We start from the raw sequence: 21,549 nt of genomic DNA, 5'->3' as shown, positions 1-21,549 counted from the left end.
GCAGAATGGTTGCATAAATGAAGCGCAGACATTCAAGTCAATGATAGAGCAAAACAAGGACCTCCCACTGGATGAAGTCTGGGGACCTCATGTAAGTAAAGAACTAAATTTGGCATTGAGATTAACAAAACTTAATAGAAACAATTTGGATTTAAATTGATTAGGGTAAAATCAAATACTACTTTTCAATCATTTAAAAAAATTCTTGTCTTTAATTTAATTTTTTATTCACTCTTTGGTACAAATTTAATATTCCCTGATGAAAATCTGCATTTGTATGTCATCAAAAGGCCACTATACATAAGCGTATGGAGACTGAGCCTTTTGAAAGACAAGTTGTCTTCCAGGTCTGGAGAGGTGGCCCAGAGTTAAGAGCACATACTGCTCCTACAGAATGAAAGAGTTCAGTTTCCAGAACCATATTTGGAGGCCCAACTGCTTATAACCCTAGGTCTAGAGGAACACGACATCTCCAGCCTCCGCAGGCACACATGCACACTTGCACACGCACACACCTGCACACACATATACACCTACACATACATACACACACCTACACATGCACACAAACCTTGCACATACACACACACACCTGCACATACACACACACCTTGTACATACAACACATCTTCACATACACACACACACCTTGTACATACACACGCACCTGCACATACACACACACCTTGTACATACAACACATCTTCACATACATACACACACACACAATTTTAAAAATAATGAAAATAAATGTTTTAAGAATTTATCTTTTTTTTTCTTAATTTAAGAGTTAATTAGTCTGTGAGCTCTCCCCTGGCCATCATTCCCAAGAGAACCTTCATCTCTTGTCCCTTTTTTCTCCAGTATTATGAACATTTATAACTCTCCGACATATTATGCAGCCTACTTTAAAAATCTCATTACCTAGCTGACCAGGTTTGGAGAGATGGCTAGGTGGTTAAGAGCAGGTACTGCCCTTGCAGAGGACCCGAGTTCTGTTCCCAGAACCCATGTCAGATGGCTCCTAACTGCCTGTAACTTCAGCTTTAAGGGATCCTGTTGTAATGAGGTTGCTTGTTTGTTTCCCAGCCACCTGGCAGCTCAGACCCGAAATAACCACACAGAAACTGTATTAATTATCGCACTGCTTGACCCATTAGCTCTAGCTTCTTATTGGTTAACTCTTACATCTTAATTTAACCCATTTCTAGTAATCTGTGTATTTGCCATGTGGCTGTAAAGTTCAGGCATCTGTCTCTGGCGGGGCTACATGGCTTCTTGTTGACTCCACCTTCTTCCTCCCAGCATTCAGCTTAGTTTTCCCCACCTAAGTTCTGCCCTGCTATAGGTCCAAAGCAGTTTCTTTCTTTTTTTTCAGATTTGTTCATTTATTATATATACAATGTTCTGTTTGCATGTCAGAAGAGGGCACCAGATCTCATTATAGATGGTTGTGAGCTACCATGTGGTTGCTGGGAATTGAACTCAGTACCTCTGGAAGTGCAGTTAGTGCTCCTAACCTCTGAGCCATCTCTCCAGCCCCAAAACAGTTTCTTTAGTAATCAATGGTAATCACAGCATACAAAGGTAAATCCCACATCAGGATCCAGCTCCCTCTTCTGCCCTCCAGTCATATACATACACAGAGACACACATAATTCAAGCTAAAAAAAAATCTTAAATAAACAAAAGCAAAAATAAAACAAAACGCAAGGTTTTCTCTGCTTGCTGCTGTATTCTCAGTCTCTAACTCACTGTAGATAATGAATATGTATTCATAGGACTAATTAATATTTAGTTAATGTATTATTACATTATGTATTTATAGAACTAATTAATAAACTATAGCTCATCCACCTCTACTAAGGAATACTTATTACTTAAAATCATGAGGAATTAAAGTAATAATGGATTCAGTTCAAACCAAACTTGCATTCCTGGTTATTTTTGTTGTCGTTGTTGTTTTTAAAAAAACAACACCCAAGGATTTGGGGTTGGGCAAAGGTGTAAAGAACACTGTCTATAGAACAAATCTTACATAGGGCATCTCAGTACTCCGAGGTGTTATCTAGCAAGAACGTACATGAGGAAGCGATGGGTAGGTTGGTGGTCAACAATCATGGAGTTTGCCTGAAGCAGCATGAAATAGTAGAGCTGTTCACAAGCTTCAGGAGACATCAGCAATGATCCTCTGGGAGACTTGTTAAAATAGATAACTTGATCTCACCTAGATCTTAAGTAGGGCCCAACCCTCACCCCCATCTTACCCTTTTTCCTCCTCTCCACTCCACTATGCTCCCTTCCCTTCCCTTTTCTTCTCTTCCCAACACTGGAGATTAAACCCAGGGCCTTGTGTGAGCTATGCAAGTGTCTGATCCAGCTCCTAAACTTGCATTTCTAAAAGTCTAAGATGAAGATGGCATTGTTGATCTGGGGACTATCCCTGGGAAACCACTGAAATAGTTTGCAACCTGCAAAGATTCTGGAGGGAACACATCGGGCCCTCAATCTCCATTTGACCATATGAGAAGCAGAGCTCATTGTGAACAGCATGAAAACCCAGCTACAATCTGGGTAGTGTGGAAAGTTGGTACTTATGATTCTCACTAAGCCCTGGAAAATAAGATTACTTCCTACTGCAGGGCATCACCCAACCCTGCAACAGGGACCATTTCTTCCTGGAACAATATATCTACAATGAGACAGAGAGTCTCTGATTCCCAGAGCGACATTGATTGCTGTCTGGCCTTTCTGCTTCTACAAGCATGAGTAGCATGTGCATGGGAGAAGTTGTAGTTGGACTTTTTCATTGGGACCATCAACTCCCCAATAAAAACTTAGAGACTTATTATTAATTATGAAAGCTTGACCAATAGCTTAGGCTTGCTTCTAACTAGCTCTTATAATTTAACCCATTTCTATTAATTTACTCTCTGCCTCATGACTCTATTACCTTACTCTGCAGTGCCCATCCTGCTCACACTGCATCTCTCTCACAGGCCTAGATTCCCCCTACTTCCTCTTTGCCAGGAAGTCCCACCTATACCTACTACTTAGCTATTGGCCACTTAGCTTTTTATTAAACCAATCACAGTGACACATCTTCACACAGTGTAAAGAAATATATCATAACAAGAAGTAGCTCTAGGCACTGTAAATTCTCAGTGAAAAATATCTGAAAGACTCACAAGAAAAAGTGGCATTTTTGTAGGTTCTTCAAGTCCATGGTGGAATAGGTAGGGACAACACAGGCACTGCAGGGCTGGCTACTTTTCTGTGACATGGCATGGGATCTGAATCTCTGAACATGACTGAGAATCCTAAACAAAGAAGTCCTTGGCTAGAAATGGAGTGAATTTGTTAGTCTAGGGCAGATTTGTTTTCTCAGACACTAAGAAGCTTAACCAAGTAATGGCTTACAAATGAAAAGAAAGGGGAAAGATAATAATTGAATGGGGAGTCCAACGATATGACAGGAAACAAACGTGACACAGAGGAGCATCCACTGGTGAGTATAACATAAAGGGGGCTGGAGAGATGGCTCAGAGGTTAAGAGCACTGACTGCTCTTCCAGAAGTCCTGAGTTCAATTCCCAGCAAACACATCATCTGTAATGATATCTCGTAATGTAAAGAGGGCTCTTCTGACCTGAAGGCATGAATGCAGGCAGAACACTGTATATATAATAGATAGATAGATAGATAGATAGATAATCTTTAAAAGGGAGAAAGAAAGAAAGGAAAAATGACAGAAAGAAAGAAAGAAAGAAAGAAAGAAAGAAAGAAAGAAAGAAAGAAAGGAGAAAGAAAGAAAGAAAGAAAGAAAGAAGGAAGGAAGGAAAGAAAGAAAGAATTAGAAAGAATTAAAGTACTTACATGTCTACATATAAAAATGCACACAATGATGCAGCCAAACTGGTCCTGGAGATCAGGGCCCTTTTGTGATGATAAGCAGAGGCCCCGTTCCCACACATAGTTCAAATGTCTCATATTCTTTTAATCAAGTTCATGGCTTCGTGCATTAAGCAACTCAGTAGACAAGAACTCTCAAAGTCCAGAAAATACTTTTTGAGACAGGGTCTCCCTACAGAGTCTTGGCTATCTGGGAACCCACTATATAGACGAGGCTGACCTCCAACTCAGAGATACACCCGCCTCTCTCTCTCAAATGCTGGAATTAAAGCATGTGCCACCACACCCAGAATATTTTACATTTTCAAGTTAGATTACAACAAAACTCTGAACCTTTTATTTGTTCTTCACTCACATATTTCCTACATACTTTTTATACATGTACCAGACATGCAGTGACAGAAAAGTAAACAGAGGCGAGAAATGGTAGAAGATGTGGGCTTTTACTACTTTCACCATGATGTATAGTTATATTTCATCAGATTGAACACATATGCTTTGTATGAAATAAATTATAGCATAACTCATTTCCAATACCTAGCATACTGAAGACAGACTATACCCATGGTAGCACTGGATTAAAGGGCCTCAAAGTGTAGGGGCAATAAAGAAATCAAGAAATAAATACCATCAGGTAAATCCAGTACTATTTATCCAACAGTTATAGACAGAATTTGGCTGCAGTCAGCATCCATGATATGGAAATAAGTATATAATCACAGGACAGATGGAAGTGCAAACTTCTAGACCCAGATAAACTTACCAGATGGTACAGTTGTGGGTGGCTGTCATTCTAAGTGACAAAATCCCATCCATTTCTAGTGGAACCCAGGAGTCTCACTCCAAGGTCCACCTTACCCACATAGGGCTAGACCCCCCTTGCAATGGGCTGAGTTGGATCTCTGCCTTGCTACTATAGCTATATCCACAGCAAACATGTCCCTTTAAAGTTTTACCCCTCCTGAAAAACTAATCCTCCCTCATCTGGGTCCTGTTCCCACACTCCTACTTGACATCCTGGTCATTCACCAAACTAAGGTCTACATGAGGCATCCCCTCAGAGGTTCCTCCCTGGACCATGAGCAAGGGCTGGTAGGGGATGTGGCATGCACACCTTGGTACTACAGTGGCAGAATAGAAAGGGGTAGTCATTGCATCTCTTTAATGACTTTCCAAGATAAATATATGAGAATATGAACTGGAGAGAATGATCAGTGGCTAGAAGCACTGACTGCTCTTGCAGAGGATCTGGTTTTGGTTCACAGCATCCACAAGGCAGCTTGCAAGCATGTATCACTCCAGTTCCCGGGTTTCTGATGCCCTCTTCTGACCTACACAGGTAGTGCATGTAGGTGGCACACTTAAATGCAGGCAAAAAATAATCATACACATAAAAAATGGGAGAAAGTAGAAACTTTTTGAATGGAAAAAAATAATAATAAATCTTAGAAAAAGAAAAAAAAATAAAATAAATAAATCTCATGCATGAATTGGATTTTGTTAAAGTCAGGAAATAACCTCTTTTTATCCTTTCTTCTTGCTCAGAACTATAGGACTTGTTTTTCTTATGCTATTGGGAAGCCTGGAGACCTAAGCCAACCATATGAGATTATAAACTCTACTAATAGAAACCATTTACTATGGCCCATGGACCATTCCGGAATGTATGTGTTTCGTGTGAGAGTCTTGGATCCAAACTTTAGGTGAGAGTAAATGTTTTATAATATTTTTCCCTTAATTTTTTTTGGTTTTTTTTGTTTAATTAATTGTCACCCAAACACCTAACTTTTGTTATTCTTATTATTCATATGTTTGCCTTTTATTTTGTGGTAATCATAGCAAATACTCTATGGAAGCAGGAGATGTTATGTCAACTGTTAATTGGATCAGTTGATTTGAAATTCCATTCCAGTACAGTGTCTCCTTAACACACACATTGGTTATTTTTCTCATTGGCATGACCAAACACCCAAAAAGAAACACATGAAGGAGGAAGGATGTATTTTGGCTCAGTTTGAGAGTAAAATCTCTCCTGGTAATAACAGCCTAGTGGCCCGACAGAGAAGCAGCTGGTCAAGAGCTGCAGTCAGGAAGCAGAGAGCAATGGATGCCAGGTTCAACTCTCTTTTCCCCACGGACCTTGCAACTGTGCCAGCCATGTTTAATGGGATCTTCCTTGGTCAGGCATTTCCCCAGAGGTGTGTTTCTATGGTGATTCTAAAGCCTACCCTATGCAAGGCCCTGGGCTCCATCCTCCCACTATAAGGAAACAGAGCAAATGGAAGCCTGAAAGCCCACTTCTGAAGGAAATCCTGAGGGCTGCATGTTTCTCTCCCTGTTCACAGGGATGAAAATACTTCCTTCCAAGCAAGGGAGCAACCTAAGGGAACCATTCCGGTTCAAAGGCAACTTAAGCAACTCCCTGGCAATGGGCAAGCAGAAGAGTGATGTGATAGCAGAAGGGGCTCTTGCCAATGTCAGGAGAAAATATGGAGCCTTTCTGGTGGCTTTCATTATGCACCCCATGAAAGCAAACGAGACTTTGACAGGCATGGCAGTACTAGCCTGTCATCCCATTACTCCGAGGACTGAGTTCACTAGACCCTCTTGATTTCAGGAGTTCAAGGCCAGCCCAGACAAGAGTCTCAAAGTAACAAATAAATATATAAATTAATAAGGAAATTAGGCTTGAGTCATTATCCTAAGGACCACCCTGCTACTTCAAGAGTGAAATAATCTCAAAAGTAAAAGAGTATGTGTGAAAATCACAAGGGATCCAGGATTTGAGAAATGGTTGGCAAGCGATCAAATAAAACGAGTGTTGTCTGAGTCCTGGAAGGTCATGGGAAACCTGCTAGGAGATGGAATGTGTAACACACCCAAGCCATGCTATGGATGATGAGAGGTAACATTTGGGCACTCAGTACATAAGACTCTCAGCCATGAAAATGACCACGTAAATATTTTAACATATTTCCATTCAGTTTTAATAATTTCATATATGCATGCAATGTACTTTGACCATATTTGCCCCTCATTCCTCCCTCTTACTCCTTCCAGACATGGCGTCCCCCTCCCACAACAGGTCATGTCTTTTGCTTAAATGGCTCACTGGCTCTAGTTTGTGCTACTGTAGACTCATGGGTGTGGGGCTATCACCTGGACTGTAGTTAACCTCCCAGGGGCCATACCAGTAGAGAAAACATGCGACCCTTCCATCAGAAGCCATCAACTTCCAGGGGTTCCTCACCTAGGGATGGGAGCTCCATGATTCCCTCCTCTCTGGGTACCGAAATGTTGGCTGGTTTGATCTTGTGTAGGCAACCACAGCCACTGTGAGTTCTTGAGTGTGGCAGGTCTGTCATGTCTAGAAGACTCTCTTTGGCTATGATACACCCTGTCATTTGACCCCCACACCTTCTTCAATGGCCCCCAGATTTGGCGGGAAGGAGTATGGTATAGATGTCCTATTTGTGGCCGAGCACCCCACAGACACTTTCTACACTTTGACCATCTGATGATGCAGTGCGATCGGTAATTGAAAGTCCACTAGGCTAGCTTACCAGAGATACAGCTTTAATAAAACAGAAGGAAAAACTTACACCAGAATCCCAATCGTCCAGAATGCTGGGTCCAGGCCAGGGAGAGAGAGGGCGGGGAAGAGCACCAGCCAGGTTTATCGTAAACTTTTGCCTTAGGGCAACACGCCCCACGGACAGAATGTGATTGGCTGAACTCCCCTATCAACCATTCACTAACATCTCTGATCAGGTCTGAGGGCTGCACTAATCTACGGTTATAGATATACAAATTCAGCAGGCAATTGGTACTATGTTCATTTAGCAAGATAATAGAAATAAGTTTACTCTGGGGCCTATGAGCTCTCCAGTCTTGGTTTATTGGCCAGATTTGCAGTCAGCATTTTCTCTTGTGGCATAAGCCTAAAACTACAAAGGTACCATTAGCAGGGAGGGGGAGGGATGATCTTAATGGAGGTGGAACAATATAATAGTAGAACCCAGGTGATACGAGGGAAAGAAGAAGGAGAAGGAGTTTTTAGGGGAGCAAGGGCTAGAAGGAGAGGGCCTAGGAGGAAGTGGAGGAAACAAAAACTAACACTAAGGATGTTTGAAAAAGCTCCACAGAAACCTACTATCATTTTTTATCTTATCATTTAAACAATCTTTTTTATTTTACATACCAATCCCAGTTCCCCCTCCCCATTCCTCTTGCTTTTCCCATCTTCTCCCCACTCTACTCCCATCCACTCCTCATAGAGGGTAAGGCCTCCCATGGGGAGTCAACAAAGTCTGACACATCACACTGAGGCAGTCCCAAGCCCCCAACCCCCACTGTATCTAGGCTGAGCAGTGTATCTCTCCATAGTGAATGGGCTCCAAACAGCCAGTTCATGCACTAGAGATAAATCCTGATCCCACTGCCAGTGGCCCCACAGACTGCCCAAGCCACACAACTATCACCCACATTCAGAGGACCCAGCTCGGTCCTATTCAGGGTTTCCAGCTGTCAGTCTAGAGTCAGTGAGCTTCCACTACCTTGGGTCAGCTGAGAAACCTACTATTTTATAAGCTTCATGTGCACGTGCATGCACGCGCACACAAGTTTAATTAGAGTTGCCTTACTCAGACTATAATGGTCCTTCCAGAAGTCATAGGCTTCTGGGGAAAAAAAGCCCAGAGCAAGGTGTAAAGCACCTCTTCTTGAGTTGTTGGTCCTACCCCAAATGAATACAACCGATCTCCATTGTTTTTGCTGCCCAGAAGAACTGAGTAGTTAGACACTAAAGTTGAAGACACCACACACTTTGATGACAGGACACAGGAATCAAATTGGTACTGACCAGGAAGCTTCCTCCCTATTGGGTGATGTTCATATTACTGGAAGGTGCTACACAGGCAGCTTGTGGGAAAGACAGCCTAAGCCACCTGTGAACCCTGTGAGATACAATAGCAACTTGTATGGCAAATAATGCCATGTGTGGTGCGATAGTGGCGTGTATGTCATGGGGGTTACTACATAAAAATTTGATCTTCTGTTCCTAGTTGGAAAATAGAAAGTAGAAAAATAAGCTTAGTGATATAAAAGAAAATGACAGACAGACTGACAAACAGAAAGATTAGATCAGTCAGCCTATGTCTGTGAACCGTAGAACCCTAGGAGAAGATGAGGATCAGTCCTGACTCCAGATGAAAAGGCAGATAAGATACTTCCCGAAGAACTGTAACTACAAATATCTCCTCCTGAGGTTTGAGCCCGGCTTTAGGTTAGCTGAGTGTTCCCCAGAGACAGTACTCCAGCTAAAAGTTTAATCTGAAACAGTCCCGGTATGTTTATGCCTCCCACATGCTCAGCAGAAACAAATGAATATCTCCTCTGGAAGAGTTCACTTTAAATGTAAACATCCAAGAAAGCCAGAAGGAAACATTCTAATAAATAAACCACACAGGAACAGAATAAACCACAGACAAGAACCAGTATAAACATCCACCTATAAAACCAACCCACCAAACCTCCCAATGTTAGGCCTGTTAGACACAAGACACAAAATATGGATGCTTATGTCTTAGTCAATGTTCTGTTGCTGTGGAGAGACGCCATGACCATAGCGACTCTTATAAAGGAAAGCATTTCAGTTGGGGCTTGCTTACAATTTCAGAGGTTTTGTCCATTATCAGCATGGCAGGGAACATGGCAGCACCTGTAGACATGGTGCTGGAGAGGGAGCTGAGAGTTCTACATCCAGGCCTGCAGGTGGAAGGAAGAGAGAGGAAGCCTCTGTGCCTGGCTTGGGTTTCTTAAACCTCAAAGCCCATCCCTAGTGACACCTCCTTCAACAAAGCTACACCTCCTAGTCCTTTCAAATAATGCTATTCCTTGTTGACCAAGCCTTCAAATCTATGAGTGTGTTCTTATTCAAACCATTACTTTTATTAACAGCTTGAATGTTAATAGTTTAAGAAAAAGGCTTTAATGGTGTGATGAAAAAAATAAGGAAATATCAACCTAGTTGTCTACCAATAGATAGATGAAGAATTGTGAATATATACACAATAGAGTTTTATTTAGCCTCAAAAAGTACAAAATTAATATTATTTTCAGAAAAGCAGATGCAACTGAAGCTCATCATGCTGTGTGCAAGAAACAAAGACTCTGAGAGACAGATCTTTTTTTAAAATCTAAATTTAAAAAAAATATGTAAAAGTAGAAGTAGTACTATTTGGGGTGAGGAAGGGTACCAGTGGGGAACAGGGAGGAAGGGCAGAATTTTTGTTCCTCCCTTAATTTGGTCATGATCTTGACTTTACATCCTATACCACTTATCACCAATACACCTAATGTATGTAAGAAATGAGTAGGAGAAATGGAAAAAAAGGGGAAAACCAAAAATAGTTCACATATAACTAGTATAAAAATAGACACAGAGACTAAAGTTATTGTTTGTTTGAGAGAGGGTTTCTCTATGTAGCCCTGGCTGTCCTGGAACTTGCTATGTAGACCAGACCAGCCTTGAACTCACAGAGATCTGCCTCTCTCTTTATCCCCAGTGCTGTGATTAAAGGCGTGGGCCACCACACTGAGCACTTCATCTTCATGTACTGCATGTCTATGACCAGCACCGCATTCTGTTTCCTGGCAGAAGATATTTTTAGTTCTTTGGAATCTAAGCTCTTAGCATCTCCTACCACATGTGCCTTGGTTATAATGAAAAACTGAGTAACTCCCAATTTTGTCGCTCAAACTCACGTATTCTGGCAGTGGGATTAAGAATAGCCTTATCTTGGCACTGGCTCAGAGTATTACCTCACTGTAAGAACTCTGCAGCTTCCTTGGTAACCTTTCATTCTGGCTTTATAGCTCTCGTTACCATATAATTTATTATCAAAACCAGAGGCTCAAAGAATTAAACGAAGCTTTATTAGTATTTATACACAAACACCAGGTGAATACCGAAAATGTCCTACGTCACCAGCAACAGAAGATCACCCTATTAATACAAAAGATGCCTTGAAAGAATACCCACTACTCTAGGAGGCCAGAGAATTTCGTGCACATCAGCCCTCTTGCCTTCTAGTTCCCTGATCAAAAGCAATCTTGTTGGAGCATGATAAAAATCCATGGCACTCAGAGTGCCTGTGTCTAATGCTTCAGGCAGAAGCCACACTAAAAAAGGCAAATTCAAACCCAAGCATGTCACAGGAAGAAAGGATCATTGTCTTCTATGTGATAAAGCCGCCCACCAGCAGATAGCTGTCCAGTGCCTCTGGATTAATGCCCCCATGTGGTGATTCCGACTGGTGGCAGCGGTGGTGGCAGCGGCTGCTGCTGCTGCTAGAAAATCCAGTGCTCGGTAGTGTCAGTATCAGATCAGCCTCATGGCTAGTGAAGCCACACCAGGCACCATGGCCATGATGTTCATGATTCCACTGAATAAGCACTTGGGCAGCTGGGGAAAGATGCTAGCTAGAGGGCAGTCACATGACAAAGGAAGAGCCCCTTCTCGGGTGATCAACAGTCACATGAGACCCAAATGTTTGAGCACTCCAGGATCTCACTGGGGAGCCTACTTACACATGCTTCCCTTAAACATGATTTTATTTCTTCCATATCCTCACCATGCATCAAACATTCAATTCCTGTCACATAGCACAGCCCGTGATCCTCGAGGAAAGGTGAGGAAACACCCACAGGAAGGCCTGTTCTCGACTTTCCCTAAGCAGGGCCACAACTGTCCCCATGTAAATTCACAGCGATCTGCAAATCTCTTTCATCTTTTCCCTTATAGTCAGTGAAGTCATGAAGAATGCTCGATGTCTCAGCAAATGGGCACTCTCGGTCAACTGTTAAAGGCATGTGAGGCCATTTTTATACACATCTCTTGCACTTCAGGACAGAATCACATCTGCAACAGATCACGTCTGTCTTAGACGTTAGCAATGACACGTGTCTAAAGGCAGCCAAGGTTTCATGGTCACCAGAGCTATGGAGTCAAGTCAGGAGAGCCAAATCTCAGCACAGCTGTGCTGTTTGTACCACCTGCAACATGGAGAAAAATCTTTGTCCCAGGTTCCAGTCTAGCAGTTTTTCCTCTCTCTCTCTCTCTCTCTCTCTCTCTCTCTCTCTCTCTCTCTCTCTCTCTCTCTGTGTGTGTGTGTGTGTGTGTGTGTATGGATAGTTGTTTTTCCATTGGTTTAGCAGCTACACCTGAATCTAGTGATATGCCAACCACCATCTGCAGCCTTGCTGCCCTGCTCCACAGTTCAGGCCACAGCCTAGCGAGATTCCTGATCCCTACCAGTACCAGCTCAGTCTCTACTGTCAAATGTAGTTTTTAACTAAGTCTCTATCATTCTATCTACCATTAAAGACTCAGGAGTCAGATGTTGGGGTGAAAACTTGATAGCTCAGAGAGGCCAAGAAGCAACCGACTGACCTTCCTTTTAGCCAGCGACCCAGCAAGAGAACATCTCTCCATTCTTCCCAAACTTAAAAGACCATGAATCTCTAAGTCCCTCCTTCCTGTATGTCTCTCTCTCTCTGTCTTTCTGGGTCCTCCATTACTCTACTGCTAATTCTTGTCAACTAGTTGCTGACTCTGCCTCCTGATCCAAGGTTGATTTTATTAACACAGTCTGGGGTTTCACAGTGCAATCAAATCAAATATCCCACAACATATATGTCCACGCAAATGTGATATAGGTTACCTCCAAAATCCAAAGTGGATAAAAGTAAAACAATATCAGCAACAATAAAATCAGATAATTCTTTTATCTGGACATGAGCCACGGGAGCCAGAAAGGACTTGTCTTTCACCCTTCCAGGCACATGCGTGGAACTTTCCTGACCTATGTTTCACCAGCTGAGCTTGTATCTCACAACGTCAGCATCAGCATAATGTCCTGTGAGGTATTCTGTGTAAAAAAAAAAAAACTCTCTGGCAGCAGGTTCATAGAGCAGATGTAGCCCTGGGGGAAAAACAAACCTGTGAGGCCAGTGGAGTAGTGAAGGGGAAAATACTTTATCAAATGATTGGCTGCTTATCAGCCATGTGTCCATGATTAGATAACCCTGGGAAGAGCCTCTACTGAGCTCCTGACAATTTCGTCAGTGCCCCGGATTTGCCAGTCTTCTGGAAAGTTGGCCGGATGACCGAAAGAGAGGTGGTCTACACTTCATAGCTCAGGTTTCCCAGGAGGCAGATTTTGTGATTATAGACTTATGTATGGGAGGTTTATTGGAAAGTGACCTGAGATCACCACCTTTAGAGGAAGTGAAGGAAATAAAACTGGGGAGAAAAAGAAGGAGGCTAAGCTGCAGCCCCAATGAAGCCTTCGGTTGATCTCACAAGAACATTGGGGTCAGATGCCTAGCAGAGCTCTTCTGAACTGGCAGAAAGGCACAAGTTCTTTGTGCCCCTGAATCACTAGCCCTTGGAATCGACTTTCCCCAAAGGGGCTGTAACTTTGGCAGAGGGCAAGTCCTGAGAGACACTGGTCCCCTAGAGAGGAAACAAATACTTCAGTCCTAAAAACAGAATCTCAGTGGCACATGCTTGGCAGCATCTCTACTGCCCCCCCTCCCATCCTTTGAGGTCCTGTCCTAGGTAGGCCATGTTGATTTACTTATTTAATTTCATTTGTTTACTTCTTTGCAATACTGGAACTGAGCAAAGGCCTCACACATGTGAGGCAAGTATCTACAGCTGTGTTCCAAACCCAACCCTTGTCATATCAGCCAAAGAGGGCCAATAACCAGCTATCCTTTCGCAAAGATTCATTCCAGCCCAGTCATTTGCATTGTGTTTCTCTGGTGGTAAACATACTTTCTTTCTCCAATTATAAACCCATTAGGCTTTGCATCATCCTAACCAAAATGGAAGAGCCCATTTCCATGGCAGCATCCTCTTCCTGAAACCTCAGGACTCAGAAGCTAAGTGGTTAGCTTCTGACATAGACGCAATTTTCAGTGCTGTCGTGAACCATTTCTTCTGGGCCGTACCTCAAGGTGGACGAGAAACTCATAGCTAATTAATCCATCTCAAAAGACCTCCTTAAACAGTCTTTACATTTTGTCATGCATGGTTGATATTGTCAACTTGCCAGGATCTAGAATCACCAGAGACAAGTCTCTGAGCATGTTTGTGAAGAATTTTTCTAGATTAGACCGAGGTAGGGAAGACCCACCCTTTAAACTGTGGGCAGCACAATTCTGTGGGCTGGGTCCCCAACCAGATGAAAAAGAGGACATGAGCTGAGCTCCGGCATTCGTCACTCTCTGCTTCCTCATGTGGGTGCTGTGTGACCAGTTGCCGTGCTTCCCCACTGTGATAGACTATACCTATCTATACCGTGATAGACTATACCTATCTATACCGTGATAGACTATACCTATCTATACCGTGATAGACTATAGCTATCTATGCCATGATAGACTATACCTACCTATATCATGATAGACTATATTTGTTTATACAACGATAGACTATACCTATCTGTACCATGATAGACTATACCTATCTATTCTGTGATAGACTATACCTATCTATACAATGATAGACTATGCCTATCTATACCATGATAGACTATATCTATCTGTGCCATGGCAGACTATACCTATCTATACCACGATAAACTATACCTATCTATACAATGATAGACTATACCTATCTATACAATGTAGACTATACCTATCTATATCATGATAGACTCTACCTATCTATGCCATGAACTATGAGCCAAGGTAAACCCTTCCTTCCTCTAGCTGTTTGTATCGGGTGTTTGACCGTAGCAATGACAGATTCATTCCCATACAACAGGATAATGAATCTCTAACACCCACAAACTTAATCTGATAGACAAGTTTTCTGTATACTTTGCCCTGTTACTTTCTGAAATCTGAAAGAGGAGTGTTAAAGTGTCTGATTAAAAGTCAGGACTTGTGAACCAGCCGGTGGTGGCATACACCTTTAATTCCACCACTTGGGAGGCAGAGATGGGTGGATATCTGTGAGCTTGAGGCCAGCCTGGTCTATAGAGCGATTCCCAGGACAGATAAAGCTTCACAGAGAAACCCTGTCTTGGGAGGTGGGGAGTAAGGACTTGTCTACTTCTTTGTATTGTAAAGTTGTGTCTTTTTTGAGATAGAGTTTCATAGGCAGTCAAGGCTTGCCTAGAACTTGCGATCTCTTGACTCAGCCTTCCAAGTTATGTGATTGTACATGATTATACACATATCCTAAAATGCCCAATTTATTACATCATCTTTCCATCTGCTACTCAATGATCCCTTTTCTTCTTCTTTTTTAAATGATTTTTTTAGACAGGGTTTCTCTGTTTTCTGACTGTCCTGGAATTCACTCTGTAGACCAGGCTGACTTCAAACTCACAGAGATTTGCCTGCCTCTGCCCCACCCTCAGTGCTGGGATTAAAGGTGTGCACCACTACCACCCAGGACAGTGGCCTCCATGTTCTAATCACACAGAGTAAAATTTAGAACTAAGCAAATTGCTAATTTATTTATAAGTGGCCACTAATCCCTGTCTTTATATTATTCTGAGAAGTACACTCAGTGCCTGGGTGAGAAGCCCCAACTTTGTGTTCTGCACACACCAGGCATGTAGTAAATGTTCACTTAGCTCCCATCTCCAGTGAACATAGGGCTCAGTGTGCAGCAGTTAACTGTGTAGTACTTCTGAAGAGGCTTATGATTGTTCATTATTATTATTAATGTCATTACGATCATTGCCTTGGAAACTACCACCCAAAGTGTGCAATTCTGTGAGGACAGCATGGTTATCTCCCGTAAATTTGCACCAAAGGAAAAAAAAATCATAACTGTTCTGTAAGTGCATCTATCTATTGTGTCCTTGTCAAAAAAAATGACACCTTAAAAAAGTTACATATGATCTGAATGTTACCATAGAGATGCAGATGATATTCTAAATACATTTAGATCAACTTTTAATATCACTTTTTCTAATTTGCAGTTTCTGCAACCTAACAACTATTTTTGCGATTGAGACCTTCGGCGTGATTCCTCGGTAATGAGCAGTTCTTGATAGTGCTGCAGTTCTTATGTGTTCGCTTGTTTTACTTTTGCTCTTTCCTGACTTTACTTTTTAAGACAAAAGTCTCATAACCCTGGCTGGTCTGGAAGCCATGATCCTCCCATCTCAGCACAATGTCTAGCAGAGAGAAGATAGGTTATGTTCATCAAGGCCCAAACAAGAACCATTTGCTTGGCCACAGAGGAGAAAGATCATTCTAAGATAACTGTGGGCCCAGAGAAACTGTCACACTACAACCAAGTGTTCTAGTCAGACATGAAGGTCTGAAATAGAAAAGAACACTTAAGTGTCCAGACTATGAATAAGCCCCCTGTCGTGGGAGGCACTGCCACAGAATCCCAGGTGAAGAGACCTGGAGGGCCCCAGCAGAGAGTAGCTTCCAATACACACACACACACACACACACACACACACACACGCATGCACGCTTGCACGCCAATACACACACGCACACATGTAAGCTTGCACACACACACACACGCTCACCCGTGCTCTCACAAATATACTTACATATGTACCCACACACTCACACATATGCCCTCACACACACTCACACATATGCCCTCACACACACTCACACATATGCCCTCACACACACTCACACATATGCCCTCACACACACTCACACATATGCCCTCACACACACTCACACATATGCCCTCACACACACTCACAAATGCTCATTCTCCACCAGCCATGTAACCAGGCCCTGAGCCTGCAGGGGTAGCACTGCTTACTCTGCAGCCTGAGGCGAGGGGATCACTTGAGCCCAGGAGCTCCAGGCCAGTGTGGGAACATACTGCAGCCGGTTCTCCTTGCCTGCCCTCTTCCCTCTGAGTCTAATGCCAGTGAGTAGCGACACCAGCTCATGGTGACTGTCCCCCACACTTGGCCGTTCTCTTTATTCCTTCCCATTCCTGATATGCCACATCTTAACAATTGCCGAGACAAATCCAGTCTAACCTTTAAATCTGTCTTGGACCTAACCACATCTCTCCATTTTTTCCCCACACCATCGCTTACAAATCCCTTAGGACTGACTCACATGGCCTTCACTGTTCACTCTTCACATTCAGTCAGGATCGTCCTTAGAAAATGTCTATCCCCTTTCACACACATGAAACACCCTCTTGCCTTTTGAATAAATGTCATACTCTCTCTACTTACTGTAAGCTTTTTCTTACCTGACACATGCCCACCTATTTTTTTTTCCTTTTTTCTCTCAGTGTGAGAAAGCAAGCTCAGACCTTATTCCGAGTAAACATTTAACCACATCCCCCATCCCTTTGTACCCATCACCCCTCATTTCTAACCACATTGTCTGACTTTGGAGGTCTTGGTCACACGGAATTAGGTTCCATTCCAGAACGTCCTGGAAGGACCTCTAGGTTTCTTCATGCTTCGGTGGCATCTCCTCCATGCAAGAAATCTCCCTTTGCCTCAAACACTGTTTTGCCATGGTCCCTTCCTCCACCCCAGGCAGCACTAGCTGGCCCCTACCCACATTTAGGTCCCTCCTCCTCTGCACCACTCCGGGCTCCTCGCTCCCTTCTCTCCTGAGGATCACACCCCTCTTCCTCATCAGCCTCAAACATTTAACCACCCCGAGGACAGATGCTAGGTCTTACTACTCCGTTCTGTGTGGCCAGCAGGGGAGCTAGCCATTCTAAGACAGTTTGATTGAATAAATTAACGGCAGAGTGTGAATAATAACTTCTGATGGCTTCTTTGTTGTTGTTCTTTTTCTAGCCCAAGTTTCTACCTGGTCGCTGCCTTGCTTTTTGTCTTGATGCTCACATTCATCAGTGTTCTAGTTCTGAGCTATTTCTGGTATGCGAAGATTTATAGGCAATTTATTTTTGAGCCACTTCACAAGCCTCCTTCAAAACGGAAGAAGAATTAGAGAAACCGAGAGTTAATTCTGGAGATGTGTGTGTGTGTGTGTGTGTGTGTGTGTGTGTGTGTGTGTAGACAGATATATAGGTAATGTACATATATGTAATTATATTAAGAATGTGTTTGACAAGAAACATTAAATATAAGCTCATACTATTATTAAATTCAAGATCTGAAAAATGTTCTTAAATTACTCCCTCAAATAACATACATTATTATGTTTGTTATCATTATTATTCATTTTAAAGATATCATATACACTGTTGCATTGTATTTAAAAAATAAAAAATCAAAATCAGGTGGTGGTGGCAGCGGTGCGCACCTTTAATCCTATCAGAGGGAAGGCAGAGGCAGGTGAATCTCTGTGAGTTCCAATATAGTAAGAGAAACCCTGTCTCAAAATACCAAAAAAAAAAAATGGAAGGAAGGGAGGGAGTGAGGGAGGAAGGGAGGACAGAAGGAGAGAAGGAAGGAAGGAAGGAAGGAAGGAAGGAAGGAAGGAAGGAAGGAAGGAAGGAAGGAAGGAAAAGTAGCCAGCTGATCCAAAGAACAGGGGTTTGACTCCCAGCATCCATATGGTGACTTAAAGGAAGTCCAGTTTTAGGAGATCTTTCACCCTCTTCTGGCCTCTAACAGTATTGCACACATGTGGTACACAGACACATGTGCATGCAAAACACCTGCACACATAAAATAAAAACAAAGGAAAAAATCAAGGATTTTTTTTAAAAAAAAAAAAAAGTTTATTTCCCATTTCTCAGGAAAGGAGCAGAGCAAGTTGATGGGGGAACTTAAAGTCCACCCGGGCTACATAGTGAAACCCTACTGCAATTTTGACTGACAAGTTGCAAGCTGTTATGGATTATTATTTTAAGATGTGCTACATGTGCTTATATTGTTTCAATGATGCAAAGATATGCTGCATTCTGTGAAGCTGTGATTCTTTGCCCACCTAAAAAGCCTAATAAAGAGTTGAATGGTCAATAGCAAGGCAGGAGAAAGGATAGGTGGGGATGGCAAGCAGAGAGAATAAACAGAAGGAGAATATAGAGAATGGAAGAGAGGTCAAGGAGTAAGAAAAGAAGGGGCCAGCTACCCAGCCCTCCATGGAGTAAGAGTAAAAGGAAGATTACAGAATTAAGAAAGGAAAAAGTCCAGAGGCAAAAGAAAGATGGGATAATTTAAGTTAAGAAAATCTGGCTAGAAACAAGTCAAACTAAGGCCAGGCATTTATAAGAAAGAGTAAACCTCTGAATGTGATTTATCTGGGAGTTTGGTGGTAGCCCCCCCCCTTCCAAAAGCCAAAAGAGTAAAAGGAGTAAACCAACCAGCAACACAAGCCTTAGGAAATCTCACTACGACAGATAATAGAGATATTCAGACAAACACAGAGGAACTTAAAGGAGAACCAACCTCACCACTACATAATAAAACTAGAGAGGACCAACCCAAGGTTATCAAAACACCAACCCTAATTTATCCAGTCACCATACAGGAACAACTACCAAATTACAAGCATTCCCCAAGCTATGGGAGAGCTGACTGGATTCCTATGGAAATGTTACATTTGAGGAGATTTAAGGAAACAATAATCTCATAAGGTATGTATTCATCTTTTGTGAGGCAGATGTTAAATTTGTGGTCAACTTATAACAGATGTATCCCATAAGACTGAAAAGACTTGGTTTCAGCAGGATTGGAACCTGGTCCGCAATTGCAGTAGAGGACCTGGTAGAAAGATGAGGCTAGGATCATTTAATAATGAAGTAGGGCTAGGGGTATTAAATTTTCCCAAAACCAACTTCTCAGAGAGGGTGATTATACAGATTACAAAGACAATCTCTATATAATGACCACACCTTGGCTCTATTCCATGCAGCAGCTTTGAATGCTTGGGACAGAGTTGGAGAAGTAGGAAAGTGAACTGAGACATTTACTAAAGCTATACAGGGCTCGAAAGAAACCTTCACTGATTTCTTTACAAACATTGAGTACAACTATAAACAGAATGATACCAAACCCAAAGCTAAACAAATATTAATTGAATCTTTGGCTTTTGAAAATGTTAATTCACAATGTGAAAGGGTAATTAGGCTTTTAAAGAAAAGATCAGCACCCATCAAGGGATGGATCTGAGATACAGTCAATATTAAACCTTACAACCATGATAATAATTGGATAGGAGAGGTGATGTACAGAGGTTTGAAGAAAAATTAAAAGGTCAGATGTTTTCATTGTGGTAAATAAAATCATCAAAAAAGGAATTGTAGGCAGGGTGTTCCTAGAAACATGTTTCTTATAGAAATAATCCAAATAGAAGGCCCCTGCCTTCTAGAGTATGCAGAAGGTATGGCAAAGGTTGACATTGGACCAATGAAAACATATCAACAAGGGACAGACAAGGTAACCCTTTGCCATAGGAAAATGCCTTGGAGGGCCTCTTGCAGTTCCCCATGTCAAATCTGATTTAATCATTCCCAGTTATGGTAGGGGAAAGTCCTCTCCAGAATAAATTAAAGGACCTAATGCCTATTGTAAAAAACTGTACTGTTCTGGATGCTAGAACAGCTTTAGAAGGTAAAACCACATAATCCTATGGGGAAAGTAGTTATAGAAAGATCCAACTGAACTCTAAAAGATATACCTAGTAAACAGAAAGGGGTAATAAAGACTCCCAGAGGTAGATTTCACAGTGCTTTATTAGCTTTAAATTTTCTAAATGCTAACAAGAAAAAAGTGACAGCTGTAGAGAGTCATTGGATAATAGAAAAAACTGCTGAATTAAATCAGCCTGTATACTTTAAAAATATGTTGACCTCAGAATGGAAACCAGAATATGTGTTATGTTGGGAAGGAGGTTTTGCTTTTGTTTCCACAGGAGAAGAAAAGCTATAAATAACATTAAAATTGATAAAGATTAGATTCGAACAAGAAAGACCTCTTGACTGGAAGAGGTGATAGTCTGTCAAACAGCGTGACCATTCAATCTAAACTAATTTATAAGACTAACAAATGCTTTTCATTTGGTCAGATGTAAGTTGACAAAAGGGACTCTCCCAAAAGTTAGGGTTGGGGCAGGGTTTTGTTTCTGTCTTTCCAGGAGAATGAAGGCATCCAGCTAAGAATTCTGAAGAACACTGGACAAATGAGATATCTAAAGAAAAGGGATGAATCATTTAGAGAAAATGTTCCAAGAGAAGAAGTAAGTTGGTCTACTGGTATATCATATTTCCAACAGAATAAAATTTCACAAATATTTCCAAATGTTTGTTTCTGATATTCTCTACAGGCATATAATGCAAATGGTCTTTTTGTACTCCTAGTTCAATTAAAAATTAAAGTTGGCTTTGAAGTTGGATGTGGCTTTCTCCTTCTCTAAACCCAAGCACACTTATTAAAGGAAAATCCAAAAAAAATTTCTGTCTCATGTCAGAAGAACCACTTGATATGGGACAGAAAAAAAAGACAAAATTAAGGGACTATTCTATTGCCACTAATCTCATAATCTTTGGTTTTATTTTGACTCTAAGGCCAGGAAGCAACAAATTAAAGTCTCCCACCAACTATGCAACATTCCTCAATCAAGCAATCGGATATAGAGCTCCATTGACAGCAGACAGCAACTTTCATTTAAACTGACGTCATACTTCCAGAAA

The 21,549-nt window shown here is 41.8% G+C and overlaps 1 protein-coding gene across 1 annotated transcript in view; it reads left to right on the top strand.

The window, feature by feature from the left end:
* Catspere (catsper channel auxiliary subunit epsilon) overlaps nt 1–18,191 on the top strand; it is a 120,881-nt gene extending 102,690 nt beyond the window's left edge. Inside the window, exons 19-22 of the mRNA XM_048436452.3 lie at nt 5–91; nt 5,457–5,614; nt 15,917–15,970; nt 17,747–18,191. Of these exons, the coding sequence (XP_048292409.3) occupies nt 5–91; nt 5,457–5,614; nt 15,917–15,970; nt 17,747–17,900 (453 nt within the window). The 3' untranslated portion in view covers nt 17,901–18,191. The remainder of the gene's footprint in view (nt 1–4; nt 92–5,456; nt 5,615–15,916; nt 15,971–17,746) is intronic.
* The last annotated feature ends 3,358 nt before the right edge of the window (nt 18,192–21,549 follow it).

Source organism: Myodes glareolus, chromosome 5, assembly GCF_982192425.1.
Source record: "Myodes glareolus chromosome 5, mMyoGla1.1, whole genome shotgun sequence".
Taxonomy (NCBI): domain Eukaryota; kingdom Metazoa; phylum Chordata; class Mammalia; order Rodentia; family Cricetidae; genus Myodes; species Myodes glareolus.
Note: the sequence above shows the minus strand (reverse complement) of the source record. Positions and strands in the feature narration are given on the sequence as shown.